The 24,058-nt window shown below is 40.3% G+C and overlaps 2 protein-coding genes across 2 annotated transcripts; both read right to left on the bottom strand.

The window, feature by feature from the left end:
* Nucleotides 1-1,457: 1,457 nt before the first annotated feature.
* On the bottom strand, nucleotides 1,458-5,578 carry LOC113032681 (uncharacterized). The gene is made up of 6 exons (XM_026185713.2): nucleotides 5,364-5,578; nucleotides 4,844-4,908; nucleotides 3,612-3,897; nucleotides 3,029-3,183; nucleotides 2,542-2,821; nucleotides 1,458-2,062 (listed from the first exon to the last, which is right to left on the bottom strand). The coding sequence occupies exons 2-6, from the start codon at nucleotides 4,905-4,907 to the stop codon at nucleotides 1,912-1,914; spliced, it is 936 nt and encodes a 311-aa protein (XP_026041498.2). The 5' UTR covers nucleotide 4,908; nucleotides 5,364-5,578; the 3' UTR covers nucleotides 1,458-1,911.
* Nucleotides 5,579-6,324: 746 nt separating this feature from the next.
* LOC113032682 (fucolectin-1-like) lies at nucleotides 6,325-13,247 on the bottom strand. Its single transcript, XM_026185714.2, has 6 exons — nucleotides 13,157-13,247; nucleotides 12,452-12,516; nucleotides 10,818-11,106; nucleotides 10,282-10,433; nucleotides 8,824-9,103; nucleotides 6,325-7,556 (listed from the first exon to the last, which is right to left on the bottom strand). The coding sequence occupies exons 2-6, from the start codon at nucleotides 12,513-12,515 to the stop codon at nucleotides 7,406-7,408; spliced, it is 936 nt and encodes a 311-aa protein (XP_026041499.2). The 5' UTR covers nucleotide 12,516; nucleotides 13,157-13,247; the 3' UTR covers nucleotides 6,325-7,405.
* Between the last annotated feature and the right edge of the window lie 10,811 nt (nucleotides 13,248-24,058).

Genomic DNA, 24,058 nt, shown 5'->3' with positions numbered 1-24,058 from the left:
GTTTTTCTACATAATGAAAACATTTTCCATTGAAACAATGAAATAATGCTCAAAAATGTTCACTCAATAGAGGGGTCTGTGCCTGAGGTTATTTTACAAAAAAAAATCTAAACACACATATTTTCCATGACAGGATCCAGAGCATGTTTTGCAATTTCAATGAGGAAAATCTACAGGATTTATGGACTTCATGTGCCAGTTACTGGTAGACTTTGTTGCCCCTCTCATGTGTACTGACATCATTGATTCCAGTATTGGGCCCAGTATATTTGGAGTTGTACATGTGCTAGGCTTTGGCAACAGCAACAGTGTTTTTAATGAAAATGTGTGGATGTGGTTCTAGAGTGGGAATTAGAAATTATAGAAGAGAGCCATCAATGATCAAAGTTCAGACTGAACTTAAATCAGATAAAAGTAGTTAAATATGTTAAGCAGCTGATAATGCAGCTTAAGCACAAATATGCAGAAGTACCAGAAAAGCCACAAACTTCTAGTGAAAAGTAAAAATGCCTAGCTGCACATTTTCACTTGCCCGGGTGTTTCAACATGACATATACTGTGACTTCTCCATTTTCCCAACTGAAACACATAAGCCAACAAATCTGCAGCAACTGTATGATGTTATTGTTTCAGTCATTTTCTTCTCCACCACACTCCCCTGCCACATGTGACAGGTTTTCTACTTCACTAAATTTATGAACCACCTCTGACGTCTTCCTCTTTTCCTCCTGCCTGGCAGGTTGAACATCCATTGCCCATTGCCCCGCTATCCTTCCTCTTCCTCGTGCAGTACATCATCATATTCTTACCCTACGTCCACAAAAACTTCTCCATCAGCTCTCTCAAAACAAACAGCCCATCTATAGTGCTCTTTCTTGGAAGAAAACTATACTACTGCTTGCTGATCATCACCTCTCGTCTTAACTGAGCTTCAACAGCTCTTTCCCATATCTTCATGGCATGGCTCATGAAACTTATCCCTAGCGAAGAGGGTGATGTACAGCGCTGTGCTCTTGACAATCAGCACCAGCACACGTCTTTCCTGTTCCTCAGGCGTCCTCTCACGTTTCCAGATTGTGTTAAAGTTGTTTAAAAAGTCCACTGTCCATCTCCATACCTCCATACCTCTACAGTTATGTCATCTATCCATCATATCAGCCAGCTCTTTCCATCTTCCTGTATAAAGTCTCTATTGTCACACCCACACTCCTACCTTTCCTTCTCACTCACTTTCTGCAAAACCATCTTCCATCGTTCTTCTTACTTTTGTCTTTTGTCTTTGGTCAACACTACCAAGTTTCCACTGCAACTCTGTTGGCCAACAGCACCGGATGTGGTGGTTGTTAACCTGAGCCCAGTATGGTAATCTCATTCTTGATGATCCGCATTGAAATTTCAGCATAAAAAAAGGGGTCATGCTCAAGACTAAAGCTGATAAAATTAGACAGTACAACAAGAATTTTAAAATAATGTAATTTTTGCAGTGATTAAATTCAGACTTTTCTTGGAGCAGAGATTGTTACAGCATATGAAATGCTTATGATGAAACAAACAAAAAATCCAACAAAAAGCAACAGCAGTGAGAATTGAGAAGTCGAAAAATCAAAAGTATTGTAATTACACACTAATGTCACATACTAGAATATCACATTGTTTTACTTGAATCAACAGTCAGTAGACACAAACAACAAACATGTTTTACATAGAATCAAAGTAATTATTTTACTGTAACAGTTCTAATCTAGCATACATTTTTTCTTCTAAGTTTCCAAATACTTTTATAATGTATGATCCATAAGTGACTAATCAATGTTCTATTTATTAATCTACTGTTTTGATCTATGCAAGATGCAATAAATACCCAATTAAACGTCTGCAGTGTGCAAGCTTTGTGTTTGTTTTTCTCTTTTCTTAATCCAGCCTAGAGCCGTACACTTCGACCTCACACAGACTCAGGAACTCTTCTCTGTCGGGAATGACAATATTAACATAGCGGCCTTCCGTTCCATTGCATGTGAACTTAGCAACAACATCTCCAGCGATGCTTGTGATCACAGCACACCTATCAGAGGAAACAGAAATTTAATTTGTTAATCCCGGTCAGGACAAATTATTTGTCCGTGGTGTTCTGGCTCACTGAACTCCACGGATGTCCTTTGAAGACTAACAAATCACATCACATCTCTACCCCAATGTATGCCATGTACACATGGCACAAGCTGCTTGTCAGTGACACATCACAGGGAGGTGAATCGCTGTCTGAATGCTGAATTAATGCTCTCTGTTAGTGCTGTGCAAAGTAATCTTCATATAGAGTGGCACTGTTTGTGGTCCAAAAAATGTATATTCCTGACAGTCATAGTTTATAAGAATCAAACATTCCCATGCAATTTATTAGGAAATGAATGCGGGTCATTTTTGACCCACTTATGCATCTAGGGGTTAAGAAAATAAGTGCATGAATTACTTTTGTCAGCAATAAGACTGCAGTAGCTGTAAGATGTGTTGAAATGCAGCACGGGCATAGCTAAAACGGGCTACCTGGAGTTGTTGTTCCCGTTGTTGCGAAGGGAATCGCCAATGCGGATCTCGGCTCCATTGAGTCGTTCTGGAAGAGAATCTTGATTTACTATATTAATAGAAAACACTTTACGTGTTTTGAGCAGATCAAGTCGCCACCAAGGGCTCATTGATTTCTGTGTGAGAGTGCAGGAGGCATCTTCCCATTTGCTGTTACGATTTCCATCTATGGCATTAAATGCGTTGCCAAATGCATACAGTGAGGATTGTGTGGCTTTTCCTTGGAGTGCAAGATTCTCCTCTGAAAAAAGAACAAAAGAGTAACTGTGATGTTTGTTGCGTGTAGCAAATTGTGATAATGCGAAAAGTTGATTTTTTTTTTTTCAGTTTCAAGTGAAAAAAAAAGTGATATTAACTCTTATCAACCTAAGATTTTGAGTTTATACCACAGCTTGCTGATATATTAATTACTGTCCACATTAAATGATATAATAGCTCATATTCTCACCAGTTGGACTAGGGTATCCATAGACTTCCACTTCGCAGAGTGTGAGGATCCTTCGTGAACCGGTCACAGTCAAAGTTACATACCGTCCCTCCACACGATTGGTAAAAGTCAGATCGAAGGATTTGCCCAAACGAATTCGAGAAATTCTACCAACCCTAACAGAAAATGTGAGAGTTAAATAGTTTACAGCAGCAGAGGTCAGAACATTTAATTTTCAGCATGGTAATACAACAAATCCAGGTCTGCTCAAAAGTATATTGGATTTTTTTACCCCGTAAATCAAGTTGGGATGTATTTTTATAGTATTATTTGTGCCTTTAACTATCTGTAACAGACATTTTCCATATATATACATATTCATATACAAAAAAACCCTATAAATATAAAGATTGCTGGTTTTTGTTTGCTTGTCATTTTGTGTTGTTGGCTATAAATAAGCAGACTATCTTCTTATATCTTTAAAAGAAAAACCCCAAATAACCAAATATTGCAGAGATAAGATGAGAAAAATGCCGAGGAAAGAGTAAAAGAAAAACAAAAGAATCAAAATATTGCTGATAATTACGTATTTGTTTATATTTACATTGGGTTATCTAAACCGTCATTGACCAAAGAGTTGCCAATGTGGATCTCCAGCCCGTTGAGCCTTTCATGACAGCAGTCTCCTCTGTTAGTGACGGTGATGGAAGTGATGACGTAGGACTGAAGCAGGTCCACTTTCCACCAGGGATTTGTCTGTTCATTAGTGTGTGTGCACGACCCCGCCATAAAGTCAGAATTGCGGTTTCCATCGATTGCATTAAGGGCAGATGCCCTAGCATGCGGGTAACAGGTTGACTGAGTTGCTTTACCACATGTAGCCAGATTTTCTGTGAATTAGATCGTTACAATGTATAAAAAAGATCAAATGAAAACAACAACAAAAACAAAACGTTCCACTGCTATCACAGTTTTTTGTAATTGTTACCTCAGGCTAATTGGCTCTTGCACTCAATCTGGCAGAAAATAGTTTTTTAGTAGTTAAGTTTCAGCAAAGTAAAAAGCATCATTGAAACAAGCAAGTGTAAATTAAGTGAGTAAGACAACGCTGCAATCAGAATGTGCTCCACAGTCTCCCTGATGGTGTTGTATGTTGACATTGGAGACTGGTGACAGTTAACAGTATCTGATACATGATGAGAACATGTTGGCCAGGCCTCGTCGCAGCCCCTCCATTTATCTACTCTCTGAAACAACCTGTCTGAGCTCCTCTTCATTTACAGCCACCCTCATTTTAAGGTCGTTCTTCTGGTTGGTTGGCTGAATGTCAGGCGGGTGAAGCTGTGTATCTGAGATGACTAGAAATTAATGTCCACACTTTTTGGCATTTTAAATACCAAAAAGATAATAGGATTGTTGGGGAAGGGGCAGTAGGTGGGCTTAGAAAGAATAAAATACAGTTTATACAAAAAGCATTTCTGGGCTTTGGGGGGCATTTTAGTTCTAAGACTACTATGTTGTGCACTATGAAGTTCTTGGTTTGTTTGCTTTTTTATGAAGAGGACTTGGCTTTGTGGGTGTATCGGGGCGGGGTGGGGGGGTGGGGGGGGGGTGCAGACTATCCCAGCTACCATAGGGTGAGAGGCGGGGTACACCATTGACAGGTTGCCAGCCTGTCACATGGCTAAGAAACAGAGACAGACAACAATTATGGGCAATTTAGAATCACCAATTAACTTAACCCCACAAACTGCATTCCACAGATGGATGGATGGATGTCATTACACAAAATCATAACTGACACACATCTCACACTGACTCTAACATCACACTTACGATAAGTAGAAGCCAAAGTCGTCCTCAGGAGGAGCAGCAAAATGAAAACACTCCGTTTCATCATTCTGGTTTCAAAAGAAACAGAAAATAAACTGTTAGGTATTTTATGTTTTCAACACCAGTTAAGAGAAGCTTTTGTGCAAAAACACACGTGAAAATCTTTGAATAAAACAACCTAAATAGCATTTTTCTGTGAGCACTGCTACTACTAAATATCTTTGCATGCTCCAATCCCCATTGGATGGTTGAAAGCTGCCAAAAAATATGCTGACGTGAATAAACTGTCGATTTAAGCATCGATTCTTTTTTAAGTAGATTGGCCTCTAAAAGCAATTGACAACAAAAAAAGTTTAACCAGAAATTCAAAATAGAAAAAGAAAAGTTCACAGCTGTAAATTGACGATGTAACAGTCTACATTCTATATTCAGACGGTGAGAAAAGAGAAATCTGCACACGGAGGTTTATGTCAAGAAAAGTTTGTATCAAGATTTTATTTTTTCAAGAAATAAAAAGTCTTACCTGAAGATCCGAACAAAGCAGATACTGTTTCCCCTGGGACTGTCAGTGAATCAGAAAAGCTGCTACTGATGATATTTCTTTTATCTTTTGTTTTTTGTATGCATTTCTGCCTTTCCCTCAGCAGAAAATATATCATATTCCTTCTCAACACTGTCTAATTACTTCCCATTGGTTTGTGCCCCATGCACATCAGTTTCACTTCCATACTTGTGAATTATATTTCCAGCCAGCGTGCCAGAACACAGATGTTTTCCTGGTTATTTTGCAATATCCTGTTTGCAGTTATTACTCAAGATTTAATCATGCACTATTGCTCAAAAGTGTAGGATTACTTTGAATTGTTTTTGGAAGATAAGCACATTTTCTTTTCAGTTCTTTTTTGTTTGTGTGTTTAACCTTAAATTGATTAAAAAATGAATGTTGTAAGTGAACAATATTGATTAATATAATCTTTTCTCATATATCACCTTATTTTTTATTCAAATGGGCTTGAAGAGGTCCGTTTTTAACATGCTGAAGAAAAATCTATAAACCAGATTAAAATAACTGAATGAAATGAAAAAACTGAGTAATTACTTGAATCAACTCTTATCTCCTGAACAGACAGATTATGCATCCTAACAGAAAGTATTTGTTGTATGCTCCCTAAAATGACACACGTTTCTTTTTTGACAGTGTGGAGTTCACCTTTCCTGGGTTTCAAAGCAAGTTACTTGATGTACAGACAGATCGGAGCTGTGGTGTCTCTCATGATGAAGAGAAAGCTGAGCAAGAAGGTGAAAGTGTTTTGTGGCTAGTTTAATTCTAACCTCACCTGGGACTATCAACTTTGCATAGTGACCAAAAGAACAAGATACAAGCTGTAGAAAGGAACTTTTTCTGAAATCCTAAACCCATCTACCATCGATGCTGCCTTAACGTGTGTAGTGTTACCAAATATGAACAAATCAAGTAAAACTGCTCAGTGGTACTTTTTTACTTGCCTGGGTGTTAATATACAATATTAACAAATTACATATTACAAATACTCAGTGACTTCTGTATCTTGGTGTCTGAAAACAGATAAACAGCTTGTGATTTAGTGATACTATTATATTTATATATGTGTGTGTGTGTGTGTGTGTGTGTGTGTCTGATCTCAGCCAGGTGATACACATTATGAACATCATATAATCACATCATATCAATTTGACAGTGACATAGTTACATCTATTGTGCGTTCAGTAATTTCACCAAAAATCAAAACAACTACAGAAACAATTCAAATGACAGCTATCCTACGGCAGTGATGTAGTTAACAAAGTTATTCTCTTAAACGGAGGCGTACTAGTTCCTAAGACTAAATATGTACTTAGTCTTTACAGAGACGAATATTAAATGTATCTATATTTTTTGCAGAATAGAAAAAAAATTATTAACAAAATAAATTCACTTGTGATATTGTTTATTCACAATTTATTAAAAGATGGGATCAAATTTATTAAAAGATGGGATCAAATGTTTAGTTGTCAAGAAAAATTGGAAAGTCATTTTTCTTATACTTTTTTTTTTCAGATGACTGTAAATTCTACAGTTCAGTCAGAACTGAGACGTCCTTTCATCAGTTCTCCTTTTCTCTGACAGAAAAAACCATGATTCATTTCAGTGAAGTTTCCACAGTTCACAAGTTCAGTAAAGACATTCTTAACAAATACATACATTGTGACATTATTATTGCGACATGTGACAATAAATGCATCATAAGCAGGCTGATGTTTGTTTTTCATTGTTGTCACAAAGTGCTGTTTTAACTAAAGAGTAATGGGAACATTTTTTAATATACAGTGTTATCTGTGTATATGTGCTAAGTAGTACTATTAAAGCTGATGTGTTTGCAGGACTCTTTGGTAAAATGTTACAATCACTGAACACTTATACTGTATCGTGGATAACAAAGCAGTTCAAATTGTGGCTTTTTTAATTAGATGCAATTGTTTTTCATGATTATATTAAAGCTGTGATTTGTTTTGTTTGTTTAAGAGAGAAATTTAGCTGCTTTAGCATTAATCTAGTCTCGAGCCATACACTTCAACCTCACACAGACTTAGGAACTCATTTCTCTTAGGAATGACGATATTAATGTAACGGCCCTCTGTCCCATTGCACTTGAAAACAGCAACAGCACCTCCTGCAATACCTGTGATCACGGCACACCTGGCAGAAGAAACAGAACATGATCTAGTTAATTCTGATCAGAACACTTGTTTTGTTCATGGAATTTAACAACTCAACTCTCAGCCTCAGTTTCAAATATAACATTCATAATGGGCCCTAAAAGTTCACATCAAGTCACTGAGTCAAATCTCAGGCATGTCAGATAAACACACACACAATGAATGTACACTCAGAGTGTTTGCCATAGTTAATGCACACTCAGATCCAACTCTTCCATTTGACTCTGACTTGAATTATTTCAATTACTTCTGCATACACTATTATAATTTCATTAATTGAAACATTGACCATCACCATGCCTATATGCTGTTAAAATGAAAACTAGATGATGTTTTTATTATTTTTTCTTGTAAATTCATGACTACAACCTGACAAAATATCAGTTTTTCTTGTAAATCTGTATTGTGTGAGTTTTTTTCCTCCAGTCTTTAATTTCTCACTTTAATCTCATTGAAAACCTGAATTATTCTGTAGCCTCACTGTTGATTATGTGAGGCTAAATGCTAACATCTATACAAAAATAAACTCACCATGACAATTATAATCATGACTAGTTATGACTTTCGACCTGATTACCCACTTGCCTCAGCATATTAGTATGCTTCCAATTATAACCTGATAAAAAGTAAAAAGTAAGGGTGGGGAGGTGTCACCATTTCATTCAGTTTGTCCTGTCTGCATCACCAATTATCACTAATTATGAACGAGCAGAAATGCATTTCTTATGTGGAAATTCTGACACTACTTCAGCTTTAAAGAAGAAAGGGATGGACGATGCAAACTCTGTTTGCCAGGAACCAAGCTGCTCTCAACAGGTTAGTTAGTTCATAGACTGCAGGCTGTTAGACTTGATGGATAGCATTAACAACCTGCTAGCTGCAAATAATAAGTCTAACCTCAGTCTAACTTCAGCTAATGCCAGCTAACAATGTTAGCTTGGTGGCGAACAGCCTTCAGTATTAGCAATAAATCACAGAGCAATAGGATATTCATGTAGTTGTAAAAAGCATGACAATATATTAAGTAATCCAAAATATTCAGAATACAATACTCACACTGAGTAACTTGCAGGATAAGTTACGGAATACATCACAAATGACATTTTGGGGCATGTATTCTGTAATCTGTAGTGGAATACATTTTAAAAGTAACCTTCCCAACACTGACTGCTGTGACCAATAAAGGGAGCAGTCGAAAGAAGAAGAGTATAAGCTGTTAAGACATGCCATGATGAAATGTGAAGTACCTGGGATTATTGTTGCCATCGTTTTCAAGAGATTCTCCAATGCGGATTTCAGCTCCATCGAGTCGTTCTGGTTGAGAATCTTGATTTACGATACTAACAGAAAACACTTTATGTGTTTTGAGCAAATCAAGCCGCCACCACGGACTCATTGATTTTTTTGTGAGAGTGCAGGAGGCCTCTTCCCATTTGCTGTTACGATTTCCATCTATGGCATTATATGCAATGCCAAATGAATATCTTGACGACTGTGTGGCTTTTCCTTGGAGTGCAAGATTCTCATCTGCAAAAAGGACAAATTTTAAAAAGTATGATGTTTGTCATGTTTGTTAAGTCACTTGAAGCGCTGCAGTACATGTGCAACAATTAAAGATTTTTTCCCCAATTTTGTAGCTTGCATTAATATATATTGATTAAACCTTTATTGCAGCAGCACCGCTTATCAGCCTGAAACTTTGTGGTTTATACCACAGCTTGTAGGTAAGGCTACATGCAGTCCACATTTATTCACAGTGTCATGAAAAAGTATTTGGCCTCTTCCAGATTTCTTAGATTACTTAAATATTCCAGATCAAAAGATAATCCGAGACAATACAAAATGCAATTTTTAAAAAGTTATTTAATTTATTAAAGTGATAACCCTAACCAAACCAAACTGGGGTTACATAAAGGGTTGTAACCCTAATTGGGTTACAAAATAATTTGTAAGGCAACGAGACTCCTTCAAACCCTGGTTCATCATCCACAAACAGAGAAAACCTGGAACAGTGAACCATCAAATTACTCTAGGAGCTCATCGCAGATTCATCCAGGAGGTCACAAAAGATCTAAACAAAACAGCTACAGAACTGCAGGCCTCACTTACTTCAGCTAAGGTCAGTGTTCAACAACAAGAAAGAGACTGGGCAAAAATGGCATCCATGGGAGACTTTAGAGGTGAAAACCACACCTGACTAAACAAAACACAAAAGTTCATCTAACGTTTGCCAAAAAAATATCTTGATGATCCCCAAGACTTGCTGTAATTGATGGAGCCATAAATTCTGCTTTCTTCCAGAAAATCCTGAAGAAGAATGCCTGGACATCAATGCCATGAAGCTCAAGCACAATTGGGTAATGCTACAGAACAATGATTTGAAACACACCACCACCACCACAAGTCCAGAAAACAATGGAAGGTTTTTGAGTGGCCTAGTCTAAACTTAAATCAGTTTGAGATGCTTTGCAAAATGACCTTCAACATGCCCCTCATGCTCGAAAACCCTAGAGTAGGCAAAAGTTCGTCATATCCAGTTATCCCAAAATGCTTGATTGCTGTTCTTGGTAATCTTTGTCCAGTATTAAAATTTGTTTGCTGATCTGAAACATTTAAGTGTGACCAATACACAAAACACCTCTAAGAAATCAGGAAGGGGGCAAATACTTTTCCATAGCATTATATGTAATGGCACAAATTCTCACCAGTTGGAGCAGGGTATCCATAGACTTCAACTTCGCAGAGTGTGAGGATCCTACCTGAACCAGGCAGGGTCAATGTTACATAACGTCCCGCCACCCGATTGGTGAAAGTCAATTTGGATTCACCTGTACGACCTTCAGAAATTGTACCAACCCTTACAGAAAGTGTGAGAAAGAAACACAGAGTTTACCACAGCAGCAGATTTCAGAACATTTTATGGTCAGCGTGATAATAATGCAGCAAGATATTGTAGTACTATATAAATTTAGTTGGGATGCATTTTTACGGTAGTTAAATCATTGCAGGTGCTATAATTAAATTGTTTGTTGTAGTATTATGTAGCATGCCAATGGTCCGAGTATGGACAGCTAACAAAGTCAGCCCTGCAGCAACCAATCCTGCTACCAGTGATTACTTTAGAAAGGCAGAAGTAAACACCACAATACTTTTTTATGCTTACAAATGTAAAAATGCAAAAATTAAAGAAAAAAGAATCATTGTATAGCTGTTGATTTGTTTCTCCTTTCTATTTACACACTTTGGGTTTTCTAAACCTTCATTGTTCAAAGAGTTGCCTATGTGGATCTCCAGCCCACTGAGTCTGTGCTGACAGCAGTCTCCTCTGTTGAAGATGGTGACAGATGTGATTATGTAGGACTGAAGCAGGTCCACTCTCCACCAGGGGTTCGTCTGCTCGTTAGTGTGTGTGCAAGACCCAACCGAAAATTCAGAATTACGATTTCCATCAATCGCGTTGTGGGCAGCTGACACGGGGTTATCAGTTAAACGGGTTGATTGAGTTGCTTTACCACGCAGGGCCACATTTTCTGCAAATCAGAGATGTACAATGAATATAAAATATACAATGCATAATAAAATATCAGTACATAATAAAATACAAACAAAGAGAGTTTTTGAAATGGAGAGTATTGCACGTTAAAAAATAGCTTTCCATAAGCCACTAAATAAAAGAGGTTGTGAATGCAAGTTGTTGCTTTGATTATGCTTCATAAAGTCACTTCTTCTAGGAGACTGTAATTTATTCTGCAATAAGAAAAGTTCAGTCCAGGAAAGCAGAAAAACAATCTTTCAATTTTCCCTGCAACCCACAGCTCCAAAAATCCAAATTTATATTACAAAATCTAGAGGCATCTAGTGTTACAGCTGCAGGGTTGCCCTACACTGGTTAACTAGCAATTTCCTTTTGTTCAAGTCCAAGTTTATTTATATAGCACTTTTAAAACAACATCTATTGACCAAAGTACTGTACAATAGTCAAAGCAGAAGACATAAAATAGGATAAAGTTAGAAGGGAATAGAATCACAGAAATATAAGACAATAAAAACAGTAGTAACAGACGCATACTGATTTAAAGCCAGAGACTAAAAATGGGTCTTCAGATGGGTTTTTAAAGTATCCAGGGTTGGGGAGGTCCTGATATGAAAGGCAACGTGTTCGACAATTTAGGAGCAGTCACCGGAAATGTCCGGTCTCCTCTGTGTTTTAATCTGGATCTTGGGACAACTAGTAGCATTTGGTCTGCAGACCTTAAAGATCTTGTGGGAGTATACCAGGTTAGAAGATCAGAGAGATATGTAAGAGCTACTCCATGCAGCGTCTTAAAAACAAGTGTTTAAATCGTAAAAATAGTTCAAAAACTAAATGGTAGCCAATGTAATGATGCAAGTATGGGAGATATGTGATCTCGCTTATACGTTCCAGTTAAGAGCTGTGTTTTGGACGAATTACAGTCGGCCAAATGATAACGAGGTAACACCAGAGTAGAAGTTGAAGTGGATTATCTGCCTCGATCTCATCTTATTCCTAACATCCTCCTCTCATGCAATTCTCTGCATGTCCTCCATCACTGGATCCATGAATCCTCTCTGTAGTTCTCCTCAGTTCCTCTGGCCTGGCAGCTCAATTCAGACTTTCTCTAACATATTTATTAACCCTCTTCTGCCTACGTTCACCTGCTTCACCTTTCCTTTCACTCTAGCTGCTATCCGTGTTGATTTTAAAATTCTTTTACTCACTTGTAAAATTTTAAATAATATGGCACCTAGCTATTTAACAGAACTTCTCCAGTTGTATAACCCAAAAAAGCATTTTTATTTTTTTTTTACTAAATCAGGGGGTGTTTTTATTTTTATGATATCTCACACACTTACGATAAGTGGAAACCGAGCTTATTCCTAGGAGGAGTAGCAGAAGGAAAGCATTCAGTTTCATCATTCTGTTGAATTTAAGAAAGATGGGAATTTTATTAGTAAACAATATTTTATTGCAAATTTAATTTATTACTGGTTCCCGTGTCAAAGTATTTAAGCCCCACCTTTAAGGTGAAATAGTTAGGATCAAAGTTATTGTAGGAAAAGAAACTTTGTGAAAGAAAAAAACACAAATGTGCACTGGTGTTTTGTTGGTCAGAAGTGAAATGCAGTGTGGTAAACACTTTAAAGACACTGGGAAAAATGTTAATGTGACCAAAACCACTACAAACTATATGCCTGTACATCACCCATTCACTTAAAGCAGCAAGCACTGATCTCTCACCATGAAAACATTGGAATTCTCTATAAATTAAAAAAGTGGCTTTCAAGCTTCAATAGGATCTTTCCTTGAACAGGATTACTACTCTTCAAATCTTAAGTTATGAATTAGTTTATGTATATATTTTTACATTACAGTTGTTTTGTTGTGAGCCTGAATTGAAAAAAAAAATCATAAATTATACACTGAAACTACTACTAAGTTTAAAGATACAAAAAAAGAGCTTTGAGCAAAAAAAAAGAAAACAAATTCTATATTTAAACTGAAAATAGAGAAACATAATAAAGATAATCAGTTTCAAGAAAAGAAATGAAATGTGTTACTTGAGTATCCAGACTGAGCAGATGCTTCTTCCTGGAAATTGATGATTCAGTGAAAGAGAAGCGCAACTACTGATGTTGTTTCTGTGTGTGTTTTATATGTATATGCAGCTCCGCCTCTGCTGAACAACAACTAACCAATCATCAGAAACCACATTCATATTCTCCTCAAAACGATCCAGTTACTTCCTACTGGTTTGTGCCCATGCACATTTGTTTCACTTCCTCACTTGTGAATTACATTTTCAAGAATTAGTAAAGCAGTTCTCCACAGCACTGATGTTTTTTCTGGTTATTTGGCAATATCCTCCTACTTAGTACTCAAGATGTAATCAGATGTTTACAAAATATAATTTTGCTTCAAAGTTTGGGGCCATTTTGAAATGTCCTTGTATCTGAAAGATAAGTGGACTGATAATTTTACATCAAATTGATCAAAAGCTCTATAACAGTACAGTACCCGCACAGTACAGAGATGGTCGGAGGAGAGCGAGGAGGCTCTTAAGGATTGTTTTGAGTCGACTGTGTGGGAGGTGATCTGTGACGACCACGGAGAGGACATCGACAGGCTTACTACATGCATTACTGACTATATTAATTTCTGTGTGGATAACACCGTACCTACCAGGACTGTACGGTGTTTCTCCAACAACAAACCTTGGATTACCCCAGAAATTAAAGCTGTCCTCAAGCAGAAGAGGAGGGCCTTCAAATCCAAAGACAAAGAGGAGTTGAAAAGGGTGCAGAGAGAGTTGAGTGGACTGATAAGGAATGGGAAGGACAGCTACAGGCAAAAGATGGAGAACCAGCTTCAGCAAAACAACGTTGGTGAAGTCTGGAGAGGCCTCAGAACCATCTCAGGCCACAAACATCAGAACTCTCTGCCTGGGAGGGATGTGAAGTGGGCAAATGAACTGAATCATTTCTTCAACAGATTTCATTCAGCCATGAGGCAGTCTCCAACATCGGCTGCAGACTCACCCACCCCCACTGCTGCTGTTCCACCTCTGACACCTCAGACACTTCACACCTCCTCTATTCACCCTGCTCACTCCTCCCCACCCCCAACAACAGCTTCCAACACACATTTAACACAAGGCTCCAGCCTGTCTCTCTCAATCACCCAGGTTAGGAGGGAACTGAGGAGGATTAATGGCAAGAAGGCAGCGGGCCCAGATGGCATCAGCTCGAGGGTCGTCAGGTCCTGCGCGGACCAACTGTGTGGGGTGATGGAACACCTCTTCAGCCTGAGCCTGAGGTTGGGAAGAGTCCCACAGCTCTGGAAAACCTCCTGTGTTGTACCAGTGCCAAAGACTTCACGCACCAAGGACCTCAACAGCTACAGGCCGGTGGCTCTGACATCCCACCTGATGAAGACCCTGGAGCGGTTGGTCCTGGCTCAGCTTCGGCGCCTAACAAGCTCATCACTGGACCCACTTCAGTTTGCCTACCAGCCTGGCATTGGAGCGGATGATGCCGTCATTCACCTCCTACATCGTTCCCTCGCTCACCCGGAGACTGCTGGAAGCACTGTGAGAATCATGTTCTTTGATTTCTCCAGTGCCTTCAACACTATTCTTCCCTCGGTTCTGAAGGACAAGCTGGAGAACTCTGGAGTGGACCATCACCTCACTACCTGGATTTTGGACTACCTCACCGACCGACCACAGTATGTGAGGACTCAGGGCTGTGTGTCGGACAGGGTCGTCTGCAGTACGGGGGCCCCACAGGGAACGGTTCTGGCTCCGTTCCTCTTCACCATCTACACTGCAGACTTCTCCCACAATTCCACCCAGTGCTGTGGTGGCTTCTGCTATCTTTTATGGTGTGGTCTGCTGGGGCGGCAGCATCTCTGCTGGGGACAGGAAGAGACTGAACAGGGTGATCCGAAGGGCCAGCTCTGTTCTAGGATGCCCTCTGGACCCAGTGGAGGTGGTGAGTGACAGGAGAATGGCGGCTAAGCTGTCATCCCTGTTGGACAACATTTCCCACCCCATGCAGCAGACTGTGACAGCACTGAGCAGCTCCTTCAGTGGGAGACTGCGGCACCCACGGTGTGGGATGGAGAGATTTCGCAGGTCTTTCCTCCCCACTGCTGTCAGACTCCACAATAAAGACTTTAACTGAACAAACACACACATCCACACATGTGCAATAACACTAAGTGCAATACTTTTCTGGCATCGTTGTATTTTTACTCAGTTGTATATAGCATTTGTATTCTATTTTTATCTTATTGTATATTTTATTCTATTTTATTCTACTGTATATAGTATTTTATTTTATTCTATTCTGTACAGTTGTGTACTGTATTTATTCTTATTGTATTCTAATTTTTGCTTCATAACTTTTGCACTGTCCACTTCCTGCTGTGACAAAACAAATTTCCCACGTGTGGGACTAATAAAGGTTATCTTATCTTATCTTATAAGTTAAAAAAAATCCGATTAATGGAATCGTTCATCATAGATCAATTTGTCATTAAAAAAAACCCCAAATTTTTGGAGGCTTTCAGGAACAATTAGGCTTATATTCCAATGGTGCATTTTGAACTTCACGTACTTTTAGCTTTCTAATGACAATTAAATGTGTACATGTCATTAAGAAACTCTTTCACAGATCTATTAATGCAGCTGATTTTAATGCAGTGTGGTTATTGGTGCCAGTTGGTCAGGTCTTATTTCAGAAATTGCTAATGTACTGGAAGAAAATATCCAGTGAGCAGAAGTTGGATCCAAGGCATTAAAATGGTTTACTGATGCCAGAGATTACACGAAAATGGCCAGACTGCTTTAGGCTGATAAAAAGGCAGTGGTAACTCAAAAATACTCTCATTACAATGAAGGTATTCAGAACAGCATCTCTGAATGCAGAACATATTGAACCTTAAAACAGATGGACTACAGCAGTTTGCACCAACTCATGAAAGTTGGATAATAAAAGACTGGAAATACATTGTCTGCTCTGATGAGTGTCAGTTCCTGGTGTGAGATACGAATGATAGGGTCAGAATTCTCTTGGCCCACTTTGACCCTGATAGTGCCCACTGAACATAATTTAAACACTCCAGCCTACTTTATTATTGCTGGTGACAACGCCATCCCTTTATGACCACAGCGGACCCATTTGTTGATGGCTCCTTCCAGCAGGATAATATGCCATGTCACAAAGCTCAAATCATCTTAAACAGGATCCTGAACATGACATTGATTTTCCTGACCTCTATAGTTACTAGATCTCAATCAAATAGTGCATCTTTGAGATGTGGTTAAACAAACTAAATGCTTTCGTTCTGAAACAAATGATTCAATAGAACAGAAAAGCTGTTAACAAAGTTATTTCTGTGCTTTTGTATATGGATGGATTTGGATTTATTGATGAACAGACTTTAGATAGGTATGTGATAGGTATGTGATTGTTAGACTCCGATGGCCCTTTATCTCTTGCAGTTTGGTGTGTTCCCATCACTGGTATCATTAAGGTGCTGTTATCAGCTCACATGTCAACCACTTCAACTGGTGCATGTGGCATGGTTGTGAAACGATGTGTCATGTCGCTGGGTTTGTGACCCACTGTCACAGGAGTGTCCCTCTCCAAGAGAATGGATCCAGAACCCAAAACCTCATGCACTAGCTCTGTTATGTCTCCTTCCCCTCACCTGAACTGGTCGTGGCAGATGGCTTCCCCTCCCTGAGCCTCTTTCAATATTAAGTGCCCTGAGGCAACCGTTGTTGTGATTTGGCACTATATAAATAAAATAGATTTGAACAAGACATTTTGGAAACTTTAGCAGTACACTAAATTTATTAGTCCCCATTATGAGTCCAGAGTGTGGTCCACATTGCAGAGGTGGTTTGGTGCAGCCTGATTAAAACTGTAATTTAGAAACATCCTCATGACAACGACTGGAGAAATCTAATGCTAAACTAAAAACTAACATAAAATACTATCAAATATTATATAACAGAAATGGACCACATTTCATTTTATCTATATCAGGTAGCCTCTTTGAGTATCTCACCTAAGTGATCTTTCAAAATTTATAACATAGCTAAAAAATGGCAAGCAATGAAACAAAATTAAGAGAAAATAAAACTACAATAATAACAACAATAACGATATGATTGCTCTCTGAATTAATAAACTTCTGAGGGAAAAACACACTTATGTGCAGGATTATTTCACAGGGTCTGTCATTTTCCACTTTTATTTATTTTTTTAATTTTATTGAAGATTTTGATCAAAAGCAAATTCATTCAGCAATATGCAGTGGCGTGTCTAGAAAATTTTTGTTGGGAGGGCCAGGTAGGGGCACAGATTTGGAGAGGGGTGGCAGATGTAATTGGCAGATAATGTTTAAAAAAAATTCTACCAACCGTTAACCATAATTCAATAACCCTATAAATCTAATAACTGAATGCGCTTTTAACTCTTATTAGAATGAGATTTTAACCACTACGGTGCAAAGTTTTTAGATACTGCGTTGATAAAGTACAAGAGATACAATCAGTGCTTTGTCAGTGTTTACTCAGCATTCAAGGACAGCAATATTTGCATAGTATTTTTACTGACATATAGTGCACATATGTTTTGGGCAAAAACATTTTTTTAATATTAAAATACGAACATTTGTAACAAACAATTGACAAATTAGCCAATGCCAATGTAAAACTTTATCTGCCTATTAAAAAAAGAAGATAATCTTCTCACAAACTGGTGTTTGATTTTGAAACAGGAAAAAGTGGGGAAACAAATGAAAAGACTAACATTTGAATAAAACCTGAAAGCAAGTAAATACTTTCTATGCTGGCTTATGATAAACTTTGGTAATATTGATAAAGAACAACACTGGCTGATGATGAAATACAGTCAGCTGGCATGGTGACACTGCCAGTATTAACCTGCAGGGCTGGACTGGGAGAGAAAATCGGGCATTTTGACTACAGACCGGCCCACCAGGTATTAAAGCCATAAAGACTTTGAATGAAAACAAATGCTGTTGTGACAGTGATGTACACTGGCCTGTGCCCCCCCCCCCAGACCACCCCGCTGGACACGCCACTGGCAATATGCACAATGTAAATGTGCTAAATAAAACGTGAGTACCTGCATTCGTTTGACAAGTAATTCATGTGGTTGTCATGTAGTAATTTTGCATTTTTTATTTTTTGGTAGTTGGAAATATATCTTTTATGTTCTATTCTGTTTGCCTGCGAGTTGTTTTTGTTTTTGAGTTTGTTAGTCTATTACTGAGCAGAGTCCAAAACAAACTTCTTTATTGGAAAAAAGGAGTTAGAATGAAATATATCTTATCTTTCTATAGTGCCGGTCTCTTTCTCTGCCAACAGGACAAGTGCGTCCATGTGAGGTAAAAACAGGTCAACCTACAATAAAATCATTTGGTTCACTTTCTAATGCATATAGGCTGGTTGTATTCTCCATCCATCCATTTGCTTCCGCTTATCCTTTTCAGGGTCGCGGGGGGCGCTGGAGCCTATCCCAGCTGTCATAGGGCGAGAGGCGGGGTACACCCTGGACAGGTCGCCAGTCTGTCACAGGGCCAACACACAGGGACAGACAACCATTCACACTCACATTCATTCAATTCACACCTAGTGACAATTTGGATTATCCAATTAACCTATCCCCACAAGCTGCATGTCTTTGGACGGTGGGAGGAAGCCGGAGTACCCGGAGGGAACCCACACAAACACGGGGAGAACATGCAAACTCCACACAGAAAGACCCCGGCCTGATGTTGGAATTGAACTCAGGACCTTCTTGCTGTGCGGCAACGGTACTAACCACCGTGCCACCGTGCTTGTATTCTTTTCTACTATAAAAAATTTGAATTGGAAGATTATAACAATAGATATATAATAATAGATATTATGTTACCTCTGATTGGCTTTTTATGCGTCAAGGTAGTTTAGTCCATGCGGAAATGAAACAGAACTGCCAATCACAAGCAAAGATGAAGATAACCACTGCAAACATCACATGCTTTTCACCAAATAGTGCATAGCTTAGAATAAGGTTGCCTCGGTTCGCCATGGTTTTCAGGATTTTCCTTTAGGGCACAGTACCTGGCACCAGGTATTAAAATAGCACTTGCACTGCCAGGGTTCAAAGCGATCCAAGCAGGTACTAAAATGGGACATTGTGAGACAACATGCCACCAATTGTCTGGTCAGTGGCATCACTCCATGAGTTATGACAGCGTCTCCTTTAGAGAAATCCAAACCACCATTTTTGTAACCCAGCAACAAGTGAAATAGCTCAAAAAAACCTCACCATGATCCCTGAGTCTGACAAAAAGCCAAAGACCAAGCAGCAGGTATATCATCGCTTCAACATCTTTACTGTAGCGTGTTGCATACTAGTTATATCAAAATACTATAACAATGACCATGCACGTTAGGTGGTCGAGTCGAGTCGTGGCGAGCCGTGTATCAAATTCAAATTCAAATTTTATTTGTCACACACACACAACCATACACAGTATGACATGGGGGTGAAATGCTTGTAGCTGTACAATGCCCGACCATTAAATGACAGAAGAAACGTTTTACAATATTTACAATTTACAGTTTACTACAAAATTTACAAATTAACTTAGGAATTTACAGTAAAGAATGTGCAAATAGCAGAAGAGATTATAAAGATAAGGATTATAAATTATAGGAATTATAGGATTATAGGAAATGTGTGGTGGTGCGTGTGGTGATGTGATGCGTGTGGCAGAGTCCAGTCCTACACCTGGTTCAGGCCCCGAATAGCCTGGGGGAAGAAGCTCCTCCTCATTCTCTCTGTTTTGGCCTTAAGGGAGCGGAAGCGCTTCCCAGACCTCAACAGTGAGAAGAGTCCATTGTTGGGATGGGAGAGGTCCATCATAATCTTCCTAGCTTTGGACTTGCACCGCTTGGTGTAGATGGACAGCAGGTCAGGGAGCTCTGATTGAATGATGCGTTCGGCTGAGCGCACCACTCTTTGCAGATCTCGTCTGTCCTGCTTGGTGCTGTTCCCAAACCAGGTGCAGATGTTTGACGTCAGGACGCTCTCGATGGTGCAGGAGTAGAAGTTCTTGAGCACCTTCAGTGGCAGATGGAAGTCTCTAAGTCTTCTGAGGAAGAAGAGACGCTGACGGGCTTTCTTAACCAGGGTGTTGATGTGGCAGGACCATGACAGGTCCTGAGTGATGTGGACACCCAGGTATTGGAAACTGTCCACTCTCTCCACTGGCGTGCCACTGATGATGAGGGGTTTGTAATTCCTCGCCTGCTTTGTAGTGAAGTCCACGATCAGCTCCTTAGTCTTGCTGATGTTTAGGAGGAGGTTATTCTCCTGGCACCAGGTCTCCAGGTTCCTAATCTCCTCCAGGTAGGCCGTCTCGATGTTGTCGGAGATCAGGCCCACAACAGCAGTGTCGTCAGCAAACTTGACAATGGAGGTGGTGTCGGATGTGGCTACACAGTCATAAGTGTACAGTGAGTACAGCAGGGGGCTTAAAACACAGCCCTGAGGCACTCCAGTGCTGAGTGAGATGGAGGGGGAGACTTGTTTTCCCACCCTCACTGATTGGGGTCTGTCTGTGAGGAAGTTGAGGATCCACTGACACAGTGATGAGCTGAGTCCTAGATCCGTCAACTTGGTGAAAAGCTTAGAGGGAATTATTGTGTTGAATGCTGAACTGTAGTCCACGAACAGCATCCTAACATAATTCCCTCTGCCAGTGTCCAGGTGACTCAGGGATGTGTGGAGCAGGTGAGATATGGCATCGTCTGTGGAACGATTAGTCCGGTAAGCAAACTGAAGTGAGTCGATGGTGGCAGGAAGTGAAGAAGTGATGTGATCTCTCATCAGTCTTTCAAAACACTTCATCACAATTGAAGTCAGTGCTACTGGACGGTAGTCATTGTGGCAAGCGGGCTGTTGTTTCTTTGGAACAGGGACAATAATGGACTGTTTGAAGCACGTGGGAACCACAGCTTGGTCCAGGGAGAGGTTGAAGATCTCCGTGAACACCGGTGCTAGTTGATCAGCGCAGGCTCTAAGGACCCGGCCAGGGATTGCATCTGGTCCTGCTGCCTTCCTGGTGTTCACCCTCCTGAAGGTGTTCCTCACGGCATGCTCTGTGATGACGAATGCATTTTCTTCACTGGTGCACTCCGAGCGCGCGCAGCCGTTTGTTGTTTTAATTGCTGTGGCGTCGAAGCGAGCATAAAACGTGTTCAGCTCATCAGCCAGTGAAGCATCTGCATTCATCATTGAAGAAGCTGGTCGTTTATAGTCCGTTATAGTCCGCAGTCCTTTCCACAGGCTCCTAGAGTCGCACTGTCGTAGCTGTGACTCTAGTTTTTCCCCGTAGCTCCGCTTTGCCTTTCGGACCACGCTGCGCACGTTGTAGGACGCAGCCTTGTATAGGTCCATATTACCGGAGACAAGCCCTTCATTGTAGGCAGCGGTGCGTGATCTCAGAGCGTCGCGGATGTTTTTATCCACCCACGGCTTCTGGTTGGGAAACGTTCGGATGATAGTTCTTTCTGCTGTGTCGTCCGCTAGTTTCCCGATAAATCCCACAACCGCTTCCGTAAACATGTTGATGTCATCAGAGCTGCGCCGAAACATGTCCCAGTCTGCGTCATCCAGTGCGTCCTGCAGCGTGGCCACCGATTTGTCCGTCCAGCGAGCGACCTCCCTCCTGATTGGTGGTTGCTGCTTTAGCCTTTGTTTGTAAGCAGGCATGAGGAAGATGGCAGAATGGTCTGATTTTCCAAATGCCGGCAGGGGCTGAGCCTTGTAACAGTTCTTGAACGGGGTGTAGCAGTGGTCTAATGTCCTCGTGCCCCAGGTGGGGCAGTTGATGTGCTGGTGAAGGTTGTGAAATGTCCGTTTGAGATTCACTCTGTTAAAATCTCCCATAACAATGAGTGCGGCATCTTGGTTAAGTGTTTGTTGATGTGTGAGAGCCTCATGTAGCTCACATAAGGCAGTGTCCGAGTCCGCGTGAGGCGGAATGTAAACAGTGCAGGCAATGAGCGCAGTGAATTCCCGAGGGAGATAGAAAGGGCGACACTTAACGATCAAAAGCTCCAGATTGGGCGAGCAAGAGCGTGTGAGTGGGGAGATGTTTGTGCTGTCGCACCATCTGTTGTTCACCATCAAACACACTCCACCACCTCTTTTCTTCCCCGACTCCATTGTCCTGTCCATGCGGTAAACCGAAAAGAACCCCGTCGGCTGCACGGCGTGGTCTGGTATCGCTGGGTTCAGCCAAGTCTCGGTGAAGCAGAGGAGGTTGCAGTCCCGAATGTCTCTCTGGAACTTGATTCTGGCTCTGAGGTCATCAAGCTTGTTCTCGATGGATTGAACATTGGCTAGCAGGATACTGGGCATGGGTGCGCGGTGTGCGCGAGCCCGTAGCCTGTTCCTGATGCCGGCTCTTTTACCTCGAGGCCGTCGCTTAGGGTCGCGTCCTTTGTTCTCTCTCAGGATCTCCTTTGGCCAGGTTGGGTCCGGAGTTAAACATGGTGAAATGTCCGTGTATTGCAGACCAATAGAAACCAAAGTGTCTCTACTGTAGTGTCTCTACTGTAGCGGATTTGTGTGTTTTGCATGCCCATGCAAGATTGTCGCAGATATGGCAAAAAGTGACGAAAAACTGCAAAAAGTGGAGAAGTTAGGGCAGAGCATCCAGCACGGCAGCCGACCTCACCGGCGCCATTTTACTACTAGTGTAAGTGCTAATGGAAAAGGGGCTTTTCTAAAAGATTCCAATTTGGTCATGTGAGAGAACAGTCATCTTCAAATTACAATGTAAATTATGGAGTTCCACAGGGTTTCGTGCTAGGACCAGTTGTTTCCATTATACATGCTTTCTTTAGGCAGTATCATTAAAAGACATAGCATACATTTTTACTGTTATCCAAATATGCAAAGATGACCAGGATATGTTCAATCATCCTGATATCTTCAATCCACATACTAAACAAATATGTAGGACAGCTTTTGTCACAGTCCTGACCCAGTGTTTTGTGTTGTTCAGTATTAATAGTCTTTGCTTTTGTGTTATTTAGAGTTCTTAGTCTCTTGGTTTCTCTTTCTGCGTTCCAGGTTTGTTCCGTTTCCCCTTGTTGAGTCCGCGTTGCTGTTGTATGTTTCCCGTTTTACTTTGACAGTCTGTGTCTTGTGTTAATGTTTTCAGTTTTGCTTCCCCTTGGTCTTGTCATGTTTGACTACTCCCAGCTGTGCTCTCCTCCTGTGTCTCATTCCCTCGTTTTCCCTCTGTGTATTTAAGCCCCGTGTCTTCCCCTGTTTGTTGCTATGTCCTCTGCATTAGCTGTTTGTTTATCTCTCATCATGTTTTGGCCATGCCATGCCATGCCATGCCATGTCATGTCATGTCATGTCTTCCCAGTTTAGGTCATTCATCCTAGTTGGAGTTTCTGTTTTATTTTTAGTGCTATTGCACTGTGTATTGTTTGTTTCTCAGTTTGTATTTGCCAGCAAATAAAAGCTGCCACCTTTAAGTTAAATTCACTGTCTCCGAGTCCTGTGTTTTGGTCCAACCACTGCCCCTCCAAACAGCTTACCTTGACTGCTTTCTTCCATTTGAGCAATATCTCTAAAATTAAATAACCTGTCTCAGAGGGATGTTGAAAAACTAGTTCATGCATTTATTACTTCTAGGCTGGACTACTGTAATTCATTATTATCAAATTTAGAAATGCGTTCCTATATGTTCAAAATTAAATACGTGTACAGCTCGGGTCGAGCCATTTAGAGACAAAGAGAGGGGAGGCTGAGGGAGCAGCCAAAAGCTGAAGAAGAGAGTGGTACCACAGCACAATCTCTAAAAGCTTTAATACTCAATAATATACAATAAAAATAAAAACAGCCACGGAA

This window comes from Astatotilapia calliptera, chromosome 11 (assembly GCF_964374335.1).
Source record: "Astatotilapia calliptera chromosome 11, fAstCal68.1, whole genome shotgun sequence".
NCBI classification, from domain to species: domain Eukaryota; kingdom Metazoa; phylum Chordata; class Actinopteri; order Cichliformes; family Cichlidae; genus Astatotilapia; species Astatotilapia calliptera.
This window is presented reverse-complemented; position numbering and strand designations above follow the sequence as displayed.

Coding starts and splice junctions, on each gene's coding strand:
- LOC113032682 (XM_026185714.2), bottom strand. CDS start 12,515: ATGATGAAACTGAATGCTTTCCTTCTGCTACTCCTCCTAGGAATAAGC. Junction 11,107..12,451: donor AAGCTCGGTTTCCACTTATC/GTAAGTGTGTGA, acceptor TCTGATTTGCAG/AAAATGTGGCCCTGCGTGGT. Junction 9,104..10,281: donor TGGATACCCTGCTCCAACTG/GTGAGAATTTGT, acceptor TCCTTTTTGCAG/ATGAGAATCTTGCACTCCAA.
- LOC113032681 (XM_026185713.2), bottom strand. CDS start 4,907: ATGATGAAACGGAGTGTTTTCATTTTGCTGCTCCTCCTGAGGACGACT. Junction 3,184..3,611: donor GACGGTTTAGATAACCCAAT/GTAAATATAAAC, acceptor ATTTTCTGTTAG/GGTTGGTAGAATTTCTCGAA. Junction 2,063..2,541: donor AACGGGAACAACAACTCCAG/GTAGCCCGTTTT, acceptor TTCCTCTGATAG/GTGTGCTGTGATCACAAGCA.